Below are 24126 nucleotides of genomic sequence, written 5' to 3' on the forward strand. Positions count from 1 at the left end.
ACAAAAGGGTGGAAAAACCTCCAACTGGATCCTGACCAAACACTATTTCATAGCAGTGCAGGAAAAAAAAGGGTGGAGGAAGCCATATACAGTCTACCCAGTGGTTGATAAAAATGGGTACTTTCCGCTCAATGGAAGTTTTTAGATTTTCATGCCAAGTCAAAGAACAGGGTCACGTGTTTCTGCTGAAGTCAATGGGAAACCAGGCACCAACTGTGGGAAGAAGCAGGACTTTCGAGTCTGAAAGCTAAACCAAAGCCTGCTCCAAGAGCTATGGGCTTCATTGGGAATTTGGGTAAACAACTGAGTTCAATGCTCGAAAAGTCAATGGATACACCTAGAAGGTAAACAGAGCTATTCTAAGTTCCCTCTGTTCTTACAATGGGCTAAAACCAGGAGAAGACACCAATTCCAGCAAACCCAGCTTTCCTAGTGGAAAGCCCAAGAGGCTTAGGGCTCATAAAACCCCATCGTAAGGAGATGGCTCAGGCAGCCCCAGACACTCACCTGGAGCACAGCTGTCTACTAAGGCTCCCAGAGCCTTGCCATCTTGCCAGTTCTGGTTAAAGTTGGTGATGGGCAAGTAGGGGATCTTGTTCTGAATCCATCCCAGCAGCCTCTGCTTTGGTGTCTGCTTCTTGGCATCGTCATCCCCTTCATCCTCCCACACGGGCATGGAGATCGAGTAGTGGAGGATCAGTGTCCACACCAGGCCCAAGATGAGCTTCAGGTTCCCATCCACGATGGCTTTGCTATCTGAGGAGAGAGGTACAGGCTTGGGTTGGCATATTCCTCTGGGCTCTAAATTAAATCCTCATCTGTTAAAGATCCACACAGAACTACTCCAGAGTGAAAGTATGCAATATTAGAATATGCTTCAGAATACTTGACGGGAAGAGTTCCAATATGCTTACCAGTGCCATTCGATCATGGGTATACATGAGAACGCATAAGACTAGTATCCCTACTTTTGCATATGTTTGAAATTTCCCATAATAAAAAGAGCTTTTCAATTTTAAAGAAATAATTTCAGAAATACAGACAATAAAAAAAACGGTGGTTGAATTCCAGAGACAACCATCTGTTAACTCAAAGAATGTGATCTATCAGATTATATGTGCGTATATATATATATGTGTGTGTGTGTATATATATGTGTGTGTGTGTGTGTGTATATATATGTATATATATATATATATATATGCGTGTTTGCTGCCCTAAATTTGTATTATACTATACAATGTGTCTTGAAATTTTTTTTCCACTAATCGTTATGGTTTTTTCCCTATAAAAAGTTGTTTCTGCTGACACTCCCAACTATAGGTTTAAGAGGCCAGTTTCTCCTCAAATCTCACCATCACTGGGTGTTACCATTTCCATCTCTGCTCTTCTCACAAGTTAGTCATTTATAAGATAAAGTCCTTAATAGTTAAACTAATCCAACCAGGCAAAGTCTCTGTTGCCAAGAGGCTAAGTGTCTGGCCCAAGGTCATGTCTCCTTTCTAGTCCACTCCCAGCTAAACAGAACACGCCAAACCCAGGCCCCTTCTAGGAATCCTCTAGGAATCTCACTGCTGCTGGTTTTTATCTTCTACTCTCTTGGCTTCTCTGCGGCCCTCTGTCCTGGGTCCTCTTTCCAAACTCTACCTATGTCATCAAAATCCAAATGTTATCAACAAAATCTCCTCTCTCTTTCATTCTCTCCTCCTCTACCTCCCCCCTCACACTTCCCCATCTATTCCCCCATATCTAACTTTCTCCCTCTGCATCCTGCCCATACTTCCCCTCTCAACTATCTCCCCATCTGTCTCCCCCTCCCCACACACTTCCCTTCCTATCTACACCCCATCTCCCCCTCCCTCCCTCTCTCCCCCCCTCTCGTGCTTTCTGCTACCTCTCCCCCTCCCCATTCTAGACCCCAAGCTGAAAATGTTAGAGCCATCTTTGAGGGATTTCTCCCTCAACCCAAGGTTGTCGTTTCTGCAACATTTCTACCTACATCTATTGGCAAATCCTTTCCTCCACCTTCCCAGTAAATATGTGGCTCCTCCTCCCCTCTCTCAGAGTCCTCAACAGCCATAAAGCTGAACTATGTTCACATATCCTCAGGACTATCTTTCTAATCAGGTAGTTCTGTGCTTTCAAATTCACCAATGGTCCGGACTGCCCCACATTCAAACTCCTTAAACACACAGCACTCTCAGAACCCCCAAACTTAACCTGCTTTTTCACCCCTGTCACCCCCTCCCACCATAGTTCACACTCCAGACTCAGAGACCCCTCATTCCTGGACCACATCCTGCTTCGAACCCCTTGGACCTCTTCCTGTGATCTGTATTCTTTTTGAGGGGGAAGACCCTTCACCCCATCCTCCTGTGGGACAATCCCTAGCTCATCATTCAAGGGCCAGATCCAACAGTTGGTGGTGCTTCACTCCCACCAGCACATGTGTGACTGTGCCACAGCCCCCTCAAGACAAAAACCAAGCCTCTTGAGCCCCCATTCCAGGACTATGAGCACCTGCTAGGGAGTAACTGAGCCTTTGTCATCTCAGAGCTCTTTTTACCCTGTCCCACCCACCCACCCACCACAAACCACCTGAATGTCGGTTAAACACACGCCAGCTTGCACTTAATGAAACCCAACTCCAACCACATGAGAAATAGACACACATGCTGATAAGGAGTAAAGGGCATGCCACTTAAAATCAAAAGGGTGGAGGCTTTTTTTTTAATGAACCTGTTTATTGTCAGTCCTCTTACAAGAAAAGATCCTCTTAAAAGGGCACACCCAAACCCACAAAAACCAAAGGTAGTTTTATGGTTGCAGATTCAGTCATAAAAAAAGTTGATCATGTCAAACTGTACAGAGTAAAGATTATCAGGAACAGCTGGTAAGACAATCTATATTCGAGCACTCCACTCAAAGTTAAGGTGCCCAGAGATTTTCTCTGGAGTGAACTGTATAAATAATAACTTTTAAGCAGGACAGTCCATGTAACACTCGAGGCCCCGCCACAAATGAAAATACAAGGCTCCTTGTCCAAAAAAGTATTCAGCATTTCAAGCACAGAACCCTTCTCAGGGAAGGGTCCTGTACCGCATGACCATGAAGCCACCTCTACTTCTGAGGTCCTATGGTCAATAAAAAAGCAAGCATCTGCATAAAACACTTGACCGTGCACAGAACTTGGACAGTCAAGGAATTCATCCCACCAGACCATATGTTTCTCCAAGTGACAGTCCTTGACTGTGACAGAATTTTTTTTTATTAGATGTCCTGTTATAAGGTTGTCTTTGAAGTGCTATTGATTACGGAATTACTACCTACCACTCATAAGAAATTCCAGGTCATATGATTTTCCATGCCAGTTTCCTTTATTCAAACTAAAGGGAAAAGGGCAGTCCTCAGAAGGTGGCGGGTAGGAACACGAGGAGAGTAAAGTTTGAGTGTGACCTAACGATTACGTTAGGTTACCCATGGTGGACCAGGTAGGGTCTGGTCTTACACCAGGCAGGATCTGAACAAGCCAAAAAGTCTCATACAGCCACAAGCATCAGACTGCAAAATTTAACTTTCCTGAATTATGTGTTAAACGCTTTTCAAATGCAAACTTGCAGATCTTATCCATAAATCAAAACATGAAACCAGTTTGCTCTATTTTTACCCAGCTTACACATGTTGGTCTAAAGGAATGAGACATGAGTCTTTTTTGAAAAAGATTTTGGGGGAAATATGACCCAGTAAAAGTCTGGGCCAAATTTATGAAAAATACAATGCCCAGAACTTCTGTTTCCAATGAATTCAAAGTGGGTGTCCAAACGGGAAAGCCCCCATTAAGGTCTCATTGGGATAAATGATACTTTGGTTCTGCTATTCTAAGAAGCTGGAGAAAGAACAGTCCTTGTTCCAAAAGTGATTTTGACAGGTGAAGGTTCAAATGCTTTACCGAACTCTTGGAACAATAAAAAGATGGCAACTTGCCCAAAAGGTCTCCCTCTTTCCCACCCACATGAAACAGGAGACTCCCAATGCCTTAAAAATGAAATGCTACACAGCATTACAGTGTCAATGTCGGACCATCGCAGCAGACTACAGGATTTTCAAATGTGAGTGTACTCTGTGATGTTTATGTCGAATATAAACACGGAACAGAAATGTAAAAGGAGGAAAGGCCAAGTCAACTGGAAGACTCTCTGGCAGGATTCCACCTCATTGAGAGCCTCTTTCTAGAATAAAATAAGCCAACACCCGCCACGCCTGCCGGACCTCCTAGAATCTGCTTAGATTGTCGGTGGGTTGGAACCTGGCCACAGGTTTCTCCTCCCCAGATCCAACCAATCACAGCTCCCATGTAACTGGTCCTGGCTCTGGACAACACTGACCCTCAAACCACACACACCCTCTGGAACTACTTAAAATGATCCAGCATTGCTTCTAAGTGAGGGCAGCAGCTTTTTTTCTTTTTCTTTTTTTTTTTTTTAATAGCTAGAAAGTTAATTTGAGCTACTGCAAATTCTAGGATGGAATGTCTTCACGTCACTTTTGTACACCGGTTCCCAAGTCCTCTCTGAGCAGTAGTCAGGAACGGGCACATTTACGGGGTGGTGGTGGGGGGAACCAGCTATTTTTAGGTAATCTTTGGAAGCATCATGGAAACATCTACTATGTAGACAAGTTCCTCTGAGGAAGGGAGATGGTGCTCTTTCCCTCTCTCATATCAGGAGGGCAGGATCCATGCAACCAGTGGCGTGTGCCTGCCACATTCACTGTGCCCACCTCCTCTCCCATTACTGAGAGCAGCATGGTGGGAGGCTGGGAGGAAGAGGCCTGAGTGAACACCATCCCACATTTCTGCTCTCCTAAGAACAACAGGTCATCCATTAGCCACAATGCAGCAGCTTGCTGCTAGGTCAGAAACAGCTAACACAGGACTACAGGAATCAAGGAGATGTAGACATTTCAGAAAAGCTCCTTCTAGGATGCTTGGGGTAAAGCACCCAGGCCATACTCCATGATTTGGCCTCCTAGAGAAGAAGAGTTGGCCACATACTCTGCTCTTCACCATCTCATCTCTGTTACCCTCTGAGAGGCAGTTGTGGCAACAATGGTTGCAAGGCTCTGGAACCCGCGGTTCAACTAGCTATGCCACTTTGAACAATCCGTCCATCCTTTCTGGGCTTTACATTTCCTCATTTACCAAATGGAAATGATCACAGTCAACACCTTTGCAGGGCTGTTAGGAAGGAGCAGGTGGGTTCTAGAATGCCAAGAGTTGAGTACAATGCCACGTATGGGGTAGGTGCTTAATATTACCTCCCTCTGCTTTCTTACTCATTCACCTCACAGCTGAATACCTGCCATGTGCCCAGCACACCTCCCCAGAACCAGAAGCCCAGGCCCTATAATCCCAGGTTTGCAGGCAAGACGGAAACAAAAGGAAAGATAGTACCTTATGAATTAGGAGGAGGAGGATATGTTCAGTGTGTCACTTCTCTGAGCCAAGCAATTCATTAGAAGGGTAGTGAGTCTCTGAGGTCCCTGCTCTCCTGTTGGAGGAGGCTGACCCGCACAGTGCAGTAAACCTAGGACATGGGGTAAGTACCACGGGGACACTTCAGCGCTTAGTGCTTTAGGGAGACCAATATGGCCTGAGATTCCCCAGATAGACACCAAGAACCATCCAGGAACCCAACTACTGATAATTTGCCAGACGTCCCTGAAAGAGAATATGGTACAAAAAGGAGCCCAAAAGAGTCTGGCCCCTTCCTGACTTCTCAACTTCACATTGCCCAGGGTTAACCTGGATGTCTGGCCTCAGCTGGCTTAGCCTGGAACTCTCTCCCCAACTCTTCTGACCTGGTTAATGCCTCGTCTATATCCAACTCTGCAAAACTAGACTAGGTCCCTGGATAAATGTGCCCTTCTCTTCTAGTGAAATGACAGCTGTACTGAAATAACCACCTGCCATGTCTGCCTCCCCTGCTCAAAGCGTCAGCTCCACAAAGGCAGGAAGAGGTCAATTTGCTCCCCTAAGCATGGACACTTGGCTGTTTGGGGGACGGCCGCCATATGCACGGCTCCCTGCCCTCTCTTCTCTGGTGCTCTATGAGACAGAGCTGCCTCTTGCTGAGCAGATGCAAAAATCCACGCACAGACTTTCAGACAGAATTCTAACCTGCTCCAGACTGTGGCCACCTCGCACCCCCGGCAGGAAACAGAGCACATGGCACAGGATGTCGGCTGGAGAGGTCACTAAGGCTCCATGAGTGTGGGCTCAGCAGCACCACCGGCTATAGAACCCTGGCCAAGTGATCCGGTCCTAGTGTGCCTCAGTCACTTTCCCTGGAAACTGGGGATCATGCTGGAATGGGAGCACAGAGCTGCGGGAAACCTGCACGTGGTAACACATGCCCAGCACTCAGAACCCCCCCCCACACACTCAGTCATAATTAAATGTTAGCATTATTACTATTATTCTTTACCACCACTGGCTTCAACATGCTTTTATCAAACTTGAGACAAGGAGGACAAAGGCAGAAGGGAAAAGTGAAAGCTTAGTAGTTAAAGGTGGATGACCTCCATGTTGGCACTGGGGTTTCCTGTCAGCCTTGACTGCTTGGGGGAGCCAACCACAGCAGCATCCTGTGAAGGGCTGCCCTGAGGTAACCCCACACTGCAATGCTCAGATCACCTGGGTCCAGGATCCAGGCAGCAGAACTGGAGCTCACTGGCATCTGGTTTCTCCCCATCCAGCCTTCTTTCCCAGCCTCCACAGACTGTAGCTGAACTGCTGGCCTCGGTCATCCAAACAAGAGGGCACCCTCACCTAAAAGAAGGCAGTTCATCACTGTCTTCAGCTTCTCAGATACCATGAGGAGGAAGGACCATCTCAGCCTGCTGTCCAGAATTGGGGTGCATTTCTGGGGGTGTAACAGTCCTTCCATTCATACTACAGATGATGGACTATGTACCTTGGCAGGACAGTGTACCTGCCCAGAGGTGTCTGGATTTGCCCAGAGGTGTCTGGGCAGGATGAAGGGGCCTGGCTGGTTTCTCTCCTGCTAGGGCCTCCTATAGGGCCTGAAACCATCAAAAGGCAAGCCAGACTTACAACTTGGTGACTCACACTGCTGATGATTGAGGGGTACTGCATGAAGGCCACTAAATCCCTTCCTCCCCTTCTCCCAGGCATATGGCTTTCAGCTGGATGGCCTTTCCTAGCATCCCTTGCAGCTCAGCAGCATGGCTGCTTTGCCAGTGGGCAGTGAGCAGAAGGAAGTGTGACATCACTTCAGGGCCCTGGGCAGGAACACGCCTCCTCCAAGCACTCCCTGCTACTGCCAGCCAGAGCCCCTGACATGACAGTCACTTAGCTTTGACCTGCCCTAGGGGAGGCCAGGCAAGGTGACAGAAGGAACCTGGATCCCAGAATATGGTGCCCTGCCAACCTGAATGCTGAAAAAAGTCACTGTATTTGGGTTAAAAAAAAAAAAAAAAAAAAACTCTTTGTTACAGCAGTTTAATTATAACAAGAGCATGTTCTGGGCCTTGCAGTCCTGGAGTCACATGGGCCTATTTCTATCGGTAAGATGAAATACAGACCACAATAAAGTAAGGGTGGATGGAGGCACTCAGGTCAGCTGGATTTCCGATCCTTTGTCATCCTCAGGAACTCTCAAGGATGACAAAGGAGCTGCCTAAGTTAACAACTTTTATACCTTACAATGTTAAGGTTCAGCTAATCAAGAGACCATGTGGAAGGCCTTTTTATATCAGTAATTTTTCAAGAGATGGCATAATAGACCAGGGGTGGCAAATGGCATTGGCATGTGAGGTAAAAACTCTTTCAGTGTGTTGAGAAAGATTATGAGGCCCTATCTGGGGTCAGCAGGCAAGAAAATCTATTATCAAGATCTGCCATGAACAGGCGCAGGGAATGGAGGCTCACTCAGTGAGGTAGAATCACTCAGATTGGCCGTGCCTGCCCTGGGCACAGCACGGGGAGCAGTGGCTGGGATTCTTCTGTAGCAGAACTGAGTAAACATTGCCAGATCCCTGATTTGAGATTTCTACTATAGGCCCATAACACATTCTTCATGCATAACCTCAGACTTCAAATTTCCTACTTTGCCAACTATTCCTTCTGTTTTCTCTCACTTGTTGGACAACTTTTGCCTGGAATAATTGGAACAAATTATTTCATAAATACCTTATTTTTATTTTTAAGATTTTATTTATTTATTCATGAGAGACACAGAGAGAGAGGCAGAGACATAGGCAGAGGGAGAAGCAGGCTCAATCCCAGGACCCCAGGAACACGCCCTGAGCCAAAGCCAGACACTTAACCACTGAGTCACGCAGGTGCCCCTATTTTTATTTTGGTACGGAGTTTTGGGTGAACATTCAGATCACAGATACTCTGGTCAGCACCCTGCTTCCTAAAATATCCCAAGCACCAGATTTTCTGGTTAAGAGGCATCCTTTATTTAAAAGGTGCCTTTGCGGGACACCTGGGTGGCTCAGAAGTTGAGCGGCTGCCTTCGGCCCAGGACATGATTCTGGAGCCCCAGGATCGAGTTCCATATGGGGCTCCCTGCATGGAGCCTGCTTCTCCCTCTGCCTATGTCTCTGCCTCTCTCTGTGCCTCTCATGAATAAATAAATAAAATCTTAAAAAAAAAAAAAAAGCTGCATTTGTATCACCAAGTAGACTTCCAACCAAATGCCACTTTTGAAAAGTTTTTATCACTTCTGAGAATTACTTTATATACAGCAACAAAGTCACACTGGACTACATAAGATAGGTATATTAACAAGCCTAGAGTTTACTAAATCCTTTCCAACTAGTATTCCTGGGATAGCCTTAAAAAGTTAGAACAGGGATTCTAGCCTTGTTGTAAGGATTAAAGAAAGAAGGAAAAAAGGAAAGACATTCCAAAAATGTAATGTATTTTACACGGTCAAAGCAATGTATTTTACACGAGGTTTTTGATCTCAAAGCCACAGGCCTCCTGAATGAGTGGTACGATAAGCGCCCCAGGGACCCCTGGGCCTCAGCAGGGAGTGGAGGAGCCCAGAGTCCAGCCACTGGGAGGCGCTGGGAAACCCCACTGTGAGCTCAGAAGTTCTCTGCAAGCTTCCAGCCAGGATGACTCTGAGAACGTGTCCAGCTGAAATAATAAACGCTGGCTGTGAACGGAGGTCTTGGTCACCTTCTGACTCCAGCTCAGGCTCACCTGGAACACAGTACTCCAGCTCAGGGATCTGTCATGTGGCAAGACCACCTCACCTGAAACACAGCTCGTGGCTCACCCTGTGCACACAAGCGAAGCCCATCGGTTGACCCACCTGAGAAAAAGCGTGAGGGCAGGAGGAGCCAACTGGAAAGACTCCTAAGCCCCTCCCCTCCTTACATCAAGAGCAACCCTACTAGAACAGCTCCCTCTCTACCAGACCTCCAACCGCTCCCCCGGGGCCAGGCCCTGTGCCACGTGCATCACCTCACATCACTCACCACAACCCTAGAAGAGTCGTTTTTATGGTTAATCTGATAATCTGATTTTACAGATGAGAAGACAGAGGTCCACAGAGGCGTTTGCCACAAGTAACAGAGGGGAGAACCTAGATTTCAACCCCATTCTCTCTGTTGTCTTAAGCCCAAGCCTCCCTACTTGGCATGCACATTATGCCAGACAGCTGTATTCAGTGGGCGCAAGAGAACACACATTTCACAGATGAGGAGACTGAGCCCCAGGAAGGGTCTCAGCCCCAGGACCCAGAGCCAGTTAGTAGTCTGCTTCAGAAGGGAACACAGGCAGGGTCTCTATAACTACTCTAATCATTCCCACAGTCAAAAGGTTTCTGGCTGAAAAATGTGGATAGAAGGCACAGAAAGTGACAGCACAAGGCCTGGGTGGTGCAAGCAGAAGTCAGACATGGATTATTTTAGTCCCCGTGTCTCAGTCATGACTCAGCCTCTACTACACCCTAGGAACTGGGGATTCGAGTGTCCCAGCATCTGGGAGGTCCGTCATGCATGCCCTACTGCTCAGCATGGGAAGTCAGGGAAGATGGCAGATGATACAGCTCTGCCTTCATTTCCCAAACCTATTATTCCATATTTTCCCTGGAGAATAGAAATTAGGGTCACTTACGTACATGAAGCTCAAGTTGTTCTATTCATCTGTTATTGTACTCAACAAATACCTCCTGCCTACTGAATGCCAGGCCCATAGCTGGATGCAAATGATATTTTTATGTAAGATAATAAGTTAAATTGGCTCTACAACACTCCACAAAGAGATGACAACAAATTATAATGAAAATCATTTGCCACCCCACCCGCAACCACCCCCCCCACCCCTGCAACCCTGCCCCAGGGCAAAACATTGAAGATCTTTTCAGAGAAAAAAGAAAAAAAACTTTCCTTTTTTGTCTTTTGTCTCTCAGGCTCTAAGCTATGTTTCCTGAGGTTAGTTTTGTTTTTGTTTTTGTTTTTTTTCCTTTTATAATTAAGAGTAAAAAGTAAAAGATGATAATGCTGATGACTAGGACAGGTATTCATCTTTCCATTGTGGACACATAAAAGTTGAGCCTTGTTACAAAAAAGATCAAGGTGGTGTCCTTGGTTTGAAAGGGGAGAAATCAGTTTGTATCCCCCCACCCCCGTAGCTCACCTCATGTTACAACTCATATAAGCCTGTTACAGAAATGGCAGCCTGCCCAAAGATTGTGAAGTCATAAAAAGAACAAAACTCCCAATTTAAAGTCTTGAATAGGGACCAAGCTAAGGGAAATTCCAAATAATTTATAACTGCTGGCTCCCATCATTACCAACAGAAAAAGGATAAAGTTTGAAGAAAAGAAATTCTCAAAGGACAGATCCAGGGAGGGGCACATTCCCTGCTTTACCTGTATTGATGCTTTTCAGACAGTTCTCCCCACTGTCGGATCTGTACCCCCGAATTTGAATCTCCAACCCAAAATTACACAAGGCGGCCTCCGGACACACAAGCCACCCACCACAACGGAGCCTGCTCAGCCCAGACACCAGGCTCCTCCTTGGGGCCAGAATTCCATGCCACCAGCATCCCCGGGGGAAAAGCATGGACGTGGGGGCAGGACTTACCCACCCAGACAGAGGGGAGCTCACTTGTTGAAATAATCGCTAGCCAAGTAACCCAAGGGCCAGGGACACTGAGGGCGTCGGCGATGGGGCAGGCAGGGTTGAGGTTTCCCTCCCAGCACAGCTACTCACTGGCCACCCAACTCTGGTGGGTCACCTGTAAGCTGAGAGTCAGACCTGAACTCACCAGGTCAAGGGCTTGTCAGATAATATAGTAAATCAGGTCACGTTTTGCCCGATGAGGGACCCACCGTATCAGCAGAGACTAGTACAGCTACTGTTATTATTACTGTAACATTATAAACACACATAAGTTCGAGGACTAACAGTGCCCCTTTATAATATCGTCTAAGATTCAATGCCATTCAACTCTGGTTCAAGATCGCTCAGAGCCAAATACCCCAGAACTATGCCTTCCAACACAGACGAGCATTCCATCTGCTAACGACCACAAGAGCCAGCCCCCATCAGGGACCCAGGATTAAGGCTGATAGAATCAAGATGTTCTCTGCTCAGTGAGCTGCCTGAATGAACTGGCGGTTTGCTAAAATCTGCAGGCCACCCCAACTCCTCCAGCAGATTCCTGAGCAGTCTGCAGGGGCCAGCCTGCCTGGGCCACTGTTGACAGAAAATTAAATGCAAGGTCAATAAATTCAATATGAAGCACAAAGTATTCAAGAAAGTTCCCTAACGGGATTCCTTTCTCTAATGGGGGGGAGGGAGATATTTGGATACTGAAGTGCTCTTTAACCATGAAAGCAGCTCATTACCATAATATCATGAGGGAATAAAACCAAAAACAAGGTATAAAAATGCCTCCCCACAAATGAATGGTCAAATAAACTTTACAGAACATTCAAATAAGAGAGTAACAGGAGGCAGTGAAAAGAATGAGAAAGATATGTTTGTTCCAATAGGGACAGGCCTTTGTGATGTATTAAGGGAACAGGACCATTTGTAGAAAAGCATAGAATGTATAATTCTGTTTTGGAAAAGGCATGCCTCTGCATCTGAACAGAAAAATCTGGAAGCATGTACATCCAACTGTGTTCACTAGCTCTCTCTGGGAAGAAGACTTGGGGTGATTGCAAAAGACGAGCTTTCTCTTTTTTCTTGTGACACGCTCCTGTGTTGTCTGAGTTTCTTTTCCCAGTTTAAATTACATGCGTAACTTTTATAATAAATTGTGACACCTCCCAAAAGAAACACATAATGTACACATGAAGGAATTCTTCATTTAACAGAACTGCTTGTGGGTAGAAGGCACTGATGTGGGAAAACTGACAGGGTGTATCAAATGATGAAAGCAATCTGTACAGTAGGTTCGCCTATGAGTAAAGGGGTGGCCAGGCAATGACATAATTGGGTTCACAGATGCACAGAAAACCTCTTGAAAAGGCAAGAAACTGTTCACCAACTGCATTTGCTTCTGGGTAGAAGGAACAGGGAATGGGGGTGAGGAGGAGTGCGAGGGAGCCAGTCTTATCCTTTTAGACTGTGTATGATTTTCACCATGTTTGAGGTCGCTTATCAACAAGTAACAAATGAATACGTGGAGGCTTTGCAGGACCGGGTGGCTGTCCTTCTGGTGACCACTTCTGCTCAGTTGTCACACAGTGGCCATCCAAATGCCTTCCCGGTCCTCAGCCACACATACTCTACTGGACAAGCAGTCTCCCTGCCTCAGGAGATGGCCTCTGCCATTTCCAAACAGCTTGCTAGAAGAGTGGAAGATGTTGATGGTTACCCTATGAGAAGATGGGAGTCACCTGGTTGCCTTTGGACATGCTTAGCAAGCCAAACAAACAAACAAACAAACAAATCAACTATCCACCTTCCTGATCCCTTCCTACTCCCTCCTTGGCACCCTCCCTAAGAATGTCCTTCCCATGATGCAGAGGCCCATCCACTCAGTTATATGTGAGGGCCTGGTCCACTGAATTCTCGTGGCTGCTTTAGGAGGTACCCCTGTTAGTCCCATTTTCCAGATTTAAAAAATGATAAGCTTATAAAGATGAGTTATGCAGCTCATAAGTAGTGGAATGGGATTTGAATCTAGGTCACCCAGCTCCAGAATCTGCTGCTGACCATTCCACCTGGAGGGCAGGATGGGGCTGCAAAGGAAAAGGCTCCTACACAGACATAATATTACAAAGGCCTTCTAAACTGGCAAAAGCTGAATAGGAAATAAATGGGTTACATCATCCTGAAAGAGATTTATCACAGTGCCCCTGAACTCTGTCCCACAATAAACGGCCATGGCAGTAAAATAAACAGACCAGGCACATAGCAGGTCAGCTTTTCTGCTAAAATGGGAACAAGTTCCAACATCCCTGAGATGTATATCCCTGAGATATACTGTCCAAGTGCAGGGCAAGCGAGTGACACATACTGAATATCAAAGGCATCACCCTCGCCACAGCTGGCAGTTACTGAAGACCTGATGCCCCATGGCCAAGGGTCCTCAGTACCAGTTCTTTATCTAAAAAGTCTTGCACTTGAGTTAGAAGCCACCTCCTGGCTTAGCAAAACACCAACTCTGTTAAACTTGGCCTTGAAGAAGATTTGTCCCTCTGGCCACACTCATAAATTTGGTCCTATCCTTTTACCACTTGGACCATTTACCAGGAGTTGTTTCCCTTAAATCAATTCACATTTTTTTTTCCCTCAGCCGAGTTTATTTATGTACACACACACACACACACACACAAAATTTACATATATATGTATGTGTTTATATATACATGTATACGTGTATATATATAAAAAACATACCCTAGTCATGTTATTTTTACACTACATGTGAAAATACATAAGTTACAATTTTTTTTACAGTTACAATTTTTAAATGAAGTTTGTGTAACACCTACTGTCATCTTGTGTAACATATCTTCAAAAAGACATTAGCTGGTTTTCTAAGACAACAGCTCCTGTGATCAAATAAGCTGGGGATAAATGGAATTGAAAAATTTTATAGCTAAACTGTGGAAGGAGCCTTGGTGTCCATTGAAACATGAATGGATAAAGAAGATGTGGTCTATGTATACAATGCAAATGCACACTGAGGATCTCTAAGAGCACTAGGGTGCTACACAGCATTTCCCAACTTTCTGAATTAGGGAACTGTTTTTAATACACTCCCAAAGGACTTTAATAGTGTCCAGAAGATACTTCAGGAAATATTGCCTCAAACTGCCCTTCACATCTACAAACTTTTCCTGAACACTCATAGGCCTGGAGATTATGTTTTATAAAACTGGTAGATGTGGAGTGAAGGAGACAGGCAAGGGGTGCAAAAGGAAGATGACAGGAAATAAGTTATTGAGACTTTCTCTGATCTACAACTATTTTGATGGTAGTGATTATGAATCTAAAACCTTATAACTTGGCGGGATCCCTGGGTGGCTCAGCAGTTTAGCGCCTGCCATTGGCCCAGGGCGCGATCCTGGAGTCCCGGGATCGAGTCCCACGTTGGGCTCCCAGCATGGAGCCCGCTTCTCCCTCCTCCTGTGTCTCTGCCTCTCTCTCAATCTCTGTGTCTATCATGAATAAATAAATAAATAAATCTTTAAAAATAAAAAAATAAATAAATAAATAAATAAAACCTTGTAACTAATGAATTTTGCAGATAAAGGGTAATAGAATTGGGTTCTCAAAACATCGCTCCTAACAAAGGGGGCTAAAGGGGGGGGGTTAAGGGAAGTATATCCCTTAACTACGATGTTTATGAAATTCTGGTGATACCCTAACTCACTTAAAAACTACACTAGAGGGATCCCTGGGTGGCTCAGCGGTTTAGCGCTTGCCTTCGGTCCAGGGCGTGATCCCGGAGACCCGGGATCGAGTCCCATGTCAAGCTCCCTGCATGGAGCCTGCTTCTCCCTCTGCCTGTGTCTCTGCCTCTCTCTCTCTCTCTGTCTGTGCCTCTCATGAATAAATAAATAAAATATTTTTAAAAAAAACTACACTAGAAACATCTTACTGTTCTGGTGCAAACTGTAATTCTTAAACACAGGTAATGATTTAGAGGGATCCAGGCCAAAAGCAGCCTCCTCTTTTCTGGGTTTGCTTTAGAGCTTCTAATGTCAAAATTTTTATCCGCAGACAATGTATTACACCAAGTGGGAAGAGTCAGAGATGAAACCTGGTAATTTGGACCAGTGCTTAATGCAGCAGAAAAGGGGAGTTGCCCTGATGGGACCAATTGCAGTATCAAATTATGTGAACAGGGGAAACTTTCCAGAAGCCCCACCCCATGGCCACTTAGCTCTAAACTTCCTGTAATGGGGGGGAGGGAGGGAGATGATGGGGGCAGGGGATTTAGTAAAAGCTAGTAAAAATTATTTATATAATAATTGAAACACATCCAAGTAGCATTCCTAGTGCTACTTAAGGATGACATACTCATAAACATACCAATATAGCAACGAGCCACACAGCTTGTGTGCTAATTAAATCCACTCTCTAAGCTTCTGTGTAAGTGCTGGATCTGAATCTGAGACTTAGCCAACTGTAATCCAAGCATTCTACAGACAGGGAGCAAGCTGTCTCTAGCATCATTGTGATTCTAGTACCTAGCATGATGCTGATCATATAGGAAAGAAAAGCAAAAGGTGGCGGTGGGGGGGTGGGGGCAGGGACCACTGCCACCTACTACCCAATCAACAACCACCCACTCATCAATGCACCTAGCAACCAACAATCAACCAGACAAACTGATCAGAAACCAGTGGTTCACAGACCTACCAGACCACCACCAACTTAGTCAACCAACTACCAAACCCGAGTGGACTCATCCTTGACCACCATCTCCCACCAAAACCTTTCCCTCCCTCAGTCTCCCTGGCTACTTCTAAATTGATCCCTAGCACAGCAGCCCTCAGCTAATGGAAGGCCCCCCTTTACTAGCCACCCTGTCTCAATCTACAGATCAGGAACTCTTAACTCTTCCCAAAATTTTTCCACAAGCTCCAGCAGGAGCCTCACAGCCCTTAGGCACACACAGCTCCTTCTCAGTGACATGCAAAACAATCTGAAAGTTGGAGGGTTAGGGGGGAGGAATTGGTTCCAAAACATAAAAAAAAAAATAAAAGAAACTGAAATTAATAAATGTTTTATTAAATGCCTGGATTAGCATTATCTTCCTCACTAATTGTGATCTATGGTTGATATCTACAGAAATTTCAGTACATTTGAAAATGAGTTATAGGTTCATTTTCTCACATCCCAAGAATTCCAAAGTATACATTAAAATTGCTAAGAAATCAGTCAATTGTAAAAGGAGTGAGTCATGGCTAAATAATACAGCAAATGCAAACAAATAAATAAACACAAAAGTTCTTTTTTTTTTAAATCTTTCAAATTATTATTTTACAACACATGCACAAAACGCATCTTTTTTTTTTTTTTTTAGTGTGAGAGAGGGTGTGTTTTATTGTATTTGATAGGATGGGCTCAGGGCCTAAGGTCATAAAGCATCCCAGCACGCCTTATGAAGTCTGAACTCCCTAACAGTGACCCAAGGCTCCCCCAGCTGGCCTCTGCTGGTGTCCCCAGCTGGCTGGCCCCACATGCCCTGGTCCGTGGTCCCACTGTTGGTAGAACCCAGGGCTGCTCCCTCTATTCGGAATGCCCTCCTCTCCCACCTTTCACTGAGTGGTTTTCTTAGCCACCCTTCAAGATTTAGCCTTCTTGGTATGCCTGGGTGGCTAGCGATTGATTGAGCGTCTGCCTTTGGCTCAGGACGTGATCCTGTCCGGGGATTGGATCGAGTCCCACATAAGGCTCCCTGCGAGGACCCTGCTTCTCCCTCTGTCTTTGACTCTGCCTCTCTCTGTGTCTTTCATGAATAAATAAATAAAATCCTTAAAGAAAAAAGAAGATTCAGCCTGCTTGGATACATTTCCTTTCTCCTTGGCATCATGCTTTCTGGTATCTTTTTTTTTTTTTTTAAAGACCCCATTTATTTACTCATGAGAGACAGAAAGAGAGAGAGAGAGAGAGAGAGAGAGGGGCAGAGACACAGGCAGAGGGAGAAGCAGGCTCCATGCAGGGATCCCAACGTGGGACTCCATCCCAGGTCTCCAGGATCACACTCTGAGCTGAAGGCGGTGCTAAACTGCTGAGCCACCCAGGCTGCCCCATGCTCTCTGATATCTAAAGAATGTCTCACAAAGTAGACAGAAGTGGAACTTCCTACATAATCTACTAGGAAGCCAAATGTCTGGGACAATGAGCAAGACAAGCCACAATCCTCAATTATGTCACAGCTTCCTATAAGGGACTAAGTCAGGGACTCTTGCAGAAGGTGTGTCATGGGGAGGGTCTATGAGCTTGAATAGGAAAAACAGTGAAATTTTTGCCTTTGGTACCCTCTAACTAATATGTAGCCTATTGTTCGATTATGAACGTACACCATAAAATACAGGTGTATTAGCAGCACCTGTGATTTCTGTCACCTGCAAAATCAGATCTTTTCCCATCATAGTGTTGGCAATATCTCAAAATAATCCTGTATGCTCATCACTATATCAAAATCATGGCAGTTATTAGACTCATTTCTAGATCTTATTAAACATCTAAATACATATGTACATGTATTACTATATCCAAAAATTTATTTCTGATAAATGTATTTCAATATAACTAGTTTCCTTTGTAACCCCATGTACATGATTTTATGCATAAAGGTTAAGAGTACAGTCTTCAGGGAGCCAATGGGGTCCAAGACACACTAAGTTAAGAATCCTAGCTCCCAGCTGCCTGGCTGGCTCAGTCAGTAAAGCATGTAACTCTTGATCTCGGGGTTGTGAGTTTGAACCCCATATTAAGTATAGAGATTACTTAAAAAATAAAATCTTAAATAAAAAAATTCCTGGATCCAATTAATAAATTTTTAGAACCAAGAAATGAAAGGACTTCAATAACAGATTGGTGAAATGGGCCATAGCCTAGTGAAACTGCACCTGTCAGGGCATGGCCTTGGTCAACTCTCATTCCCATGAGTGACCCTAGGAGGTCACTGCAAATGGGTCTCCCAACCAATATGGCCTATCTATCATCACTGAGTTATCCTCTCAGGCCAGAACTACAATCATGTTATTCTCAGCATGAACACCTTCCATTGCTCCCTATGGTCTATGGCAGGGGCCAGCAAACATTTTCTGTAAAGGAGCATATAGCAAATATTTTTGGGTTTACAGGTCATACAGTCCCTGTAGCAACTATTCAAATCTATTGTTGTAATGAGAAAGTGACTATAGGTAATACATAAAATAGTGGGTGTAGCCTGTGTCTCAATAACACTTTATTTACAAAAACAGGCAGAGCGTCAGATTAGGCACCACTGTCTAACATAACTATCTATGATGATGGAAATGTTTTAGATCTTCACTGTCCAATTTGGTACCACAAGCCATACTACTGAGCACTTGGAATGTGGTTAGTGTGACTAAGATGCTAAATTGTACATTTAATTTTCTAACTAATTTAACCAGTCACAGGTTGCTGAAGGATAGGTTTACACAGTCAAACCCAAGCCTTTTTTTTTTTTTTTTTTTAAGATTTTTATTTAGTTGAGAGAGAAGAGAGAGAGAACGAGCAGGGAGAGAAGGGCAGAGGAAGAGGAAGAAGCAGATTCCTTGCTGAGCAGGGAGCCCAACATGGGGCTTGATTCCAGGACATCACAACTTGAGCTGAAGGCAGATATAAACTGAGCCACCCAGGTACCCCTCAGGCCTTTCTTCATCCCTTCTGAGGTTCTGGCCAACATCACAACCGATGGTCCCAACCTCAGTAAGTACTAAGCACTGAGGCCAAACAGTGGGTAATATCAAGTGCTCTCACCCTGCATTCACTTCCCACTCCTGGGCCCAAGCAGTTCTGCAGCCCAAAACATCCTGTCTCCTGACTCTGCTCCTTTAAACTCCATTGTTCACCAACCTCACCCTTGCCACAGGCCTTCCCTTACACCCCAGGTGAAAACTGTTGCTCTTTATGTGTCTCTGGGAGGCACTGTAAGAACCTTCTCCTAACAAAGCATGCCACGGTGACTTGTGCAGTAATTCTGTTTCTTTACCTTCACTTTAAGATATTTGAAGATAAAACCATGTCCCTACCACACACAGTACCTTTATTATTTTTTAAGATTTATTTATTTATTTGAGAGAGAGAGAGAGTGCATGCACAATCGGGAGGAGCAGAGGGAGAGGGAGAGAGAATCTTAAGCAGACTCCACTCTGAGCACGAAGCCTGATATGGGGCTTGATCTCACAACCCTGAGATCATGACCTGAGTTGAAACCAAGAGTCAGATGCTTAACCCTCTGTGCCACCCAGGCACCCCAGCACAACACCTCTATGATAAGCATTCCCTAAGTCTGTGAAATGAACACACTTTAATTATAGCTAAGTACTGAATACAAACGATCTCTAAAAAAAAAAAAAAAATTCTTGTTAAAATTAATAGATTTAACTAAAACCTGTTTATCACATTTTTTTGAGGGCTGGAATCTAGATGAAAGTAAAAAGGCCCAGATGGATTTCCAATCTGCAGTACAGAGGGATGTGACCACTCAGTTAACATCCCACTCTACCACCACAAGATCTCACCCTTCTGAAACCTCAGTTTTCCTCATCTGTAAAATGGGTTGACAATGTCTACACCTAGCAGGGATAGAGAATGCTTAGCACAGTACTAAGAGACATAAATGGCAGCTTCTGGGTGGATACAAATCTCCTCCTGAACACAGGGTGTGGAGGAGGCACACAAATCAGACTTAGCAGGACAGAAATACCAGGATGACCCTTGGATTCCTACACCAGTATAGGTCTATCTCTGGGCAGGAAGGATACATGGCTTTTATACCACAGCTGTGCTCCCTAACATCCTCTGAGCACACAGATCACACCACCACTGAAACCACTTGGGGTGGGTCAGTGCACACTTCAGGCATCTGCCAGCCCAAGAGCTCTAAAATGTGTGCTGCCCTGGCTGCTCAGATAACAACCCGCCGTCCCCATAAATGTCACAGCCACTCCACGCACAACGCTGTAATTTTTGCAGCTTCTAGGGCTTCTCTGAACAGATAAAAAATCCAGCCAGGCCACTCATTATCCTAGTTTTTCTGACCCAAGGCCCTGTTCCCCCTCTTACTCAGCTGCCTTACTCACCAGGCTGGGTGCCAAATGATTGGGCCTTTGTTAGCAATCAAACCCACCCTCAGAGAGGAGGAGGGGGAGCAGCGACTGAGGAAATTCAAAAGAGTGGACTATGGCTGTTTTAAACCTAGTTACAAAAAATGGCTTTGAACTCCAGCAGCCCTGTTGGAAGAAGTTCTTCTTTGCGGGCATCTCAGTCACCTCTCCTGTTGATACTGATATATATGGAATGTGCTTTCCTGATTATTATCTATTTTCCTGAGTTATAAAATATGCCATTACAATCAATTCAAATTATACATAAAACAGATATAATGTAAACTGAATCTCTCCCCACTGACAGGTGAGGGTTGCTCTGCCATTAATGGTGGTCATGACCTTGGTCCCACGCTTGGCATATCCAACTTTCTTCTCAAGCCTCAACACCTCTGTTGCTTATAGAAACCACTTGAGGGACGCCTGGGTGGCTCAGCAGTTGAGCAGTCTGCCTTCAGCTCAGGGCGTGATCCCAGAATCCGGGATCGAGTCCCATATTAGGCTCCTTGTAGGAGGCCTGCCTCTCCCTCTCTCTCTGTGCCTCTCATGAATAAATAAATAAAATCTTAAAGAGAGAAAGAAAGAAAGAAACCAACCACTTGAGCTTCAACTCTGGCTACCCAGTGGAATCATCTGAAAAGCTAAAAAAAAAAAAAAAAAAAAAAGCAGTGGCTCTCCCCAAAAGAAAACAAAGTAAGGATTTCTTCAGGTAGGGCCAGGTATCAGTAATTTTTAAAGCTTCTGAGCTGGTTCTAAGGGTTCAGAATCACTATCAACAACCAGACCCCATTTGAATCCCATCACCCCAAAGCCCTCACCCAAGAGGCCAACCTTTTCCTTGACTGGGAATGGGCCTGAGGCAGACAGACCCCAAGAGAGGTGACCCAGGAAGGAGAAAGGAAAGTGAGTGCACCCAGGAAGCCAGGAACTCAAAGCCCAAAGCTATTGCGTCAACGACGTCTTGCTCACAGACATCATGAGCCACTTGTCTCAAAGCAATGAAGCCACATTCTAACAAAGACAAGGATTCTGACAGTGCCTTGGAATTAATGGGTTGCAATGGTGAACAGAGGACCAGAAAGGTCCTCTTGAGAACTGTATTTTTGACTTTTCCTTTTTTTAAAGAATATCCACTAGTAATGGAAGCTAACGAAGAGGATCTAGTCGCCCATTGGAGAGATTTTGCCCTTGGTTCCTGGAGTGACTCCAGGAATGCCCATTCTACAGGGGGATTAGAGAGACGCAGAAGGTCCTGAATGATGAATGGCCAGGCATACCCAAAAGTGGTTCACGCTCAACCCTCTTTTTATTTTTTAAGATTTTATTTATTTAACACAGAGACGGAGTGCACACACAGGCGCGTGCCAGAGACCACAAGCAGAGAGAACAGCAGAGGGAGAGGGAGAAGCAGACTCCCTGCTCAATGGGGACCCCGACATGGCTTGATCCCAGGATCCTGGGGTCATGACCAGAGCCAAAGGCGGATGCTCAACGACTGAGCCACCCAGGTGCCCCCAAGCTCAACCCTTTTAATGACTTCCTCTAAAATGCCCAGTCAAGGGGATCCCTGGGTGGCTCAGCGGTTGAGCACCTGCCTTCAGCCCAGGGCATGATCCTGGAGACCAGAGATCGGGTCCCACATCGGGCTCCCTTGCATGGAGCCTGCTTCTCCCTCTGCCTACGTCTCTGCCTCCCTCCCTCTCTCTTCTCTCTCTCTCTCTCTCTCTCTCTCTCTGTCTCTCATGAATAAATAAATAAAATCTTCAAATAAAATAAAATGCCCAATCAATATCTGCCACCTCCTGAGTAACAGCTCAGGACCTGAGCACCTTGGCTGCAGCACTTCACATGCGACAGGCACAAATGGCATGCCACTTTACAGCTGCCCAAACAGAGGCTTCACGAGGCTGTGCTGTCTGCCCAGGGCCACTGGACCAGTGGGTGGTAGAGCCCCAGGGGAAGATGTGGAAGAAAAGGAGACTCAGGAGGATCTGTCCCAGCCTTGCTATTATGAGAGCCAACCTGGAAACTCAGGGGCAACGCTTCTGAATTCTAACTAGACAATAAAGCCAGATGGGATGGAGGCCAGACCTTCGGAAGCAGAGTTCCGCGCCCCCCACCTGCTCAGCGGAAGTCTTCACACCTGGTAAAGTGTGCCTGCCGTTAGCACTTGAGCTGGGCAGAACTGCCATGGGCAACTGCTTGAGCGGAGCCTCTAACAGGCCAGAGAAACCAGAACTGCAAAACCCAACCTTGAGATCAGAGCCCCCACCCTGGCACCCATCTTTTCCCAAAATGTTTTATGGGAAATTCCAAGTAAAATTAAATGGTGTTATTTACCACACTCAGCACTTGATTTAAGTCAGGTCCCCTTCTAGTCTGACAGCCTGGTCATCCACAATAAATTAGCCTTTAAAAATAAGAAAATTTCAAAGCTTGCTCTAATTCTTCCAGCTAACAAGGTAAAAGAGGGTTTTTCTGAGTGTCTATATCCAGACAACTTGACCCCTTAGCCCAAAGCCCTCCATCCCCAAGTGGAGGGACCAGATGGTTCCAAGTATACATTTTCTAGAACTACTCTGAGCAGCATAATGAACACTTACTACATTAGCCTCCCCTCCTCCCCACCATAAGAGTCCCACTCAGAGCTACAAAGCAGTCCTGACACCCCCTTTTACAGCTCCTGGAGTGTTCACCGAGAACAAGCCAATTTTTCCAGGGCATTGGGCCAACAGTATAATCACATGCCGCGTTAGAAGCTTCTGGTTGTTCATCAGAACCCAGAAACTTGGCTGGGGGCTGCACACGGCTGGAGGCTCCATCAGGCTTCCTGTTGTAACAAATTCCTCCACACCCCACCTGTGAAAATCCATTTCCATTTATTACCAAAACTGGAGCCCTGTCTTTCGAGCTTTTTCCTGAGGCCTGGAAGCTGGCTTTTCCAGCTGGTGATGTCACTGACAGGATTCTGACAATGGCTCCCGAGAGCCTAAACCTCTCGCTAATACCTAGCAAGAGCACATTCCTCACGGGTGAGGTCATGCTTAGCTAATTACTAATCTGGCCCCTACCCTAGTGCCCAAAGCCCCAGCATGATGAGATGCCACTGGGGTTCTCTCTTAGGGCACTCCCGAAACAGCAAATACTACCCTGCAGCAAACATGAAAACCCCCAACAGGCAGTGGGATCACGAACTGCCAGATTTTGCAAATAAAATACAGGATACCGAGTTAAATATGAATTTAGATAAGTAAATAATTGCTTAGTGTATATCCCATTCAATGACATATAACAGGAGATAATTGCTTGCCACATTTGGAATACTGAGTAATTCATTGTTTCTCTGAAATTCAAATTTAACTGCTTTCTCTGGCAACCACAGGTGACTTATTGGCAACTCTTTCATTTTGGGGACTGTTGAAATACATGTAGAAAAAAATCACCTCAAGAAATGAGGGAGGATAGGACGCCTGGGTGGCTCAGCCGTTGAGCATCTGCCCTTGACCCAGGGCGAGATCCTGGAGTCCCACATCCATCAGGCTCCTGCATGGAGCCTGCTTCTCCCTCTGCCTATGTCTCTGCCTCTCTCTGTGTGTCTTTCATGAATAAATAAATAAAATCCTTTAAAAAAAAAAAAAAAAGAGGGATCCCTGGGTGGCTCAGCGGGGGATCCCTGAGTGGCTCAGCAGTTGGGCGCCTGCCTTCGGTCCAGGCATGGTCCTGGAGTCCTGGGATCGAGTCCCACATTGGGCTCCCTGCGTGGAGCCTGCTTCTTCCTCTGCCTCTGTGTGTGTGTGTCTATCAT

The 24126-nt window shown here is 45.5% G+C and overlaps 1 protein-coding gene across 1 annotated transcript in view; it reads right to left on the reverse strand.

Moving 5' to 3' along the window:
* FLNB (filamin B) overlaps positions 1 to 24126 on the reverse strand; it is a 138270-nt gene that overhangs the window by 80760 nt on the left and 33384 nt on the right. The window contains 1 exon segment of the mRNA XM_038566049.1: positions 508 to 756. Coding sequence (XP_038421977.1) covers positions 508 to 756 — 249 coding nt within the window.

This window comes from Canis lupus, chromosome 20, assembly GCF_011100685.1.
Source record: "Canis lupus familiaris isolate Mischka breed German Shepherd chromosome 20, alternate assembly UU_Cfam_GSD_1.0, whole genome shotgun sequence".
In the NCBI taxonomy this organism is placed as follows: Eukaryota; Metazoa; Chordata; class Mammalia; order Carnivora; family Canidae; genus Canis; species Canis lupus.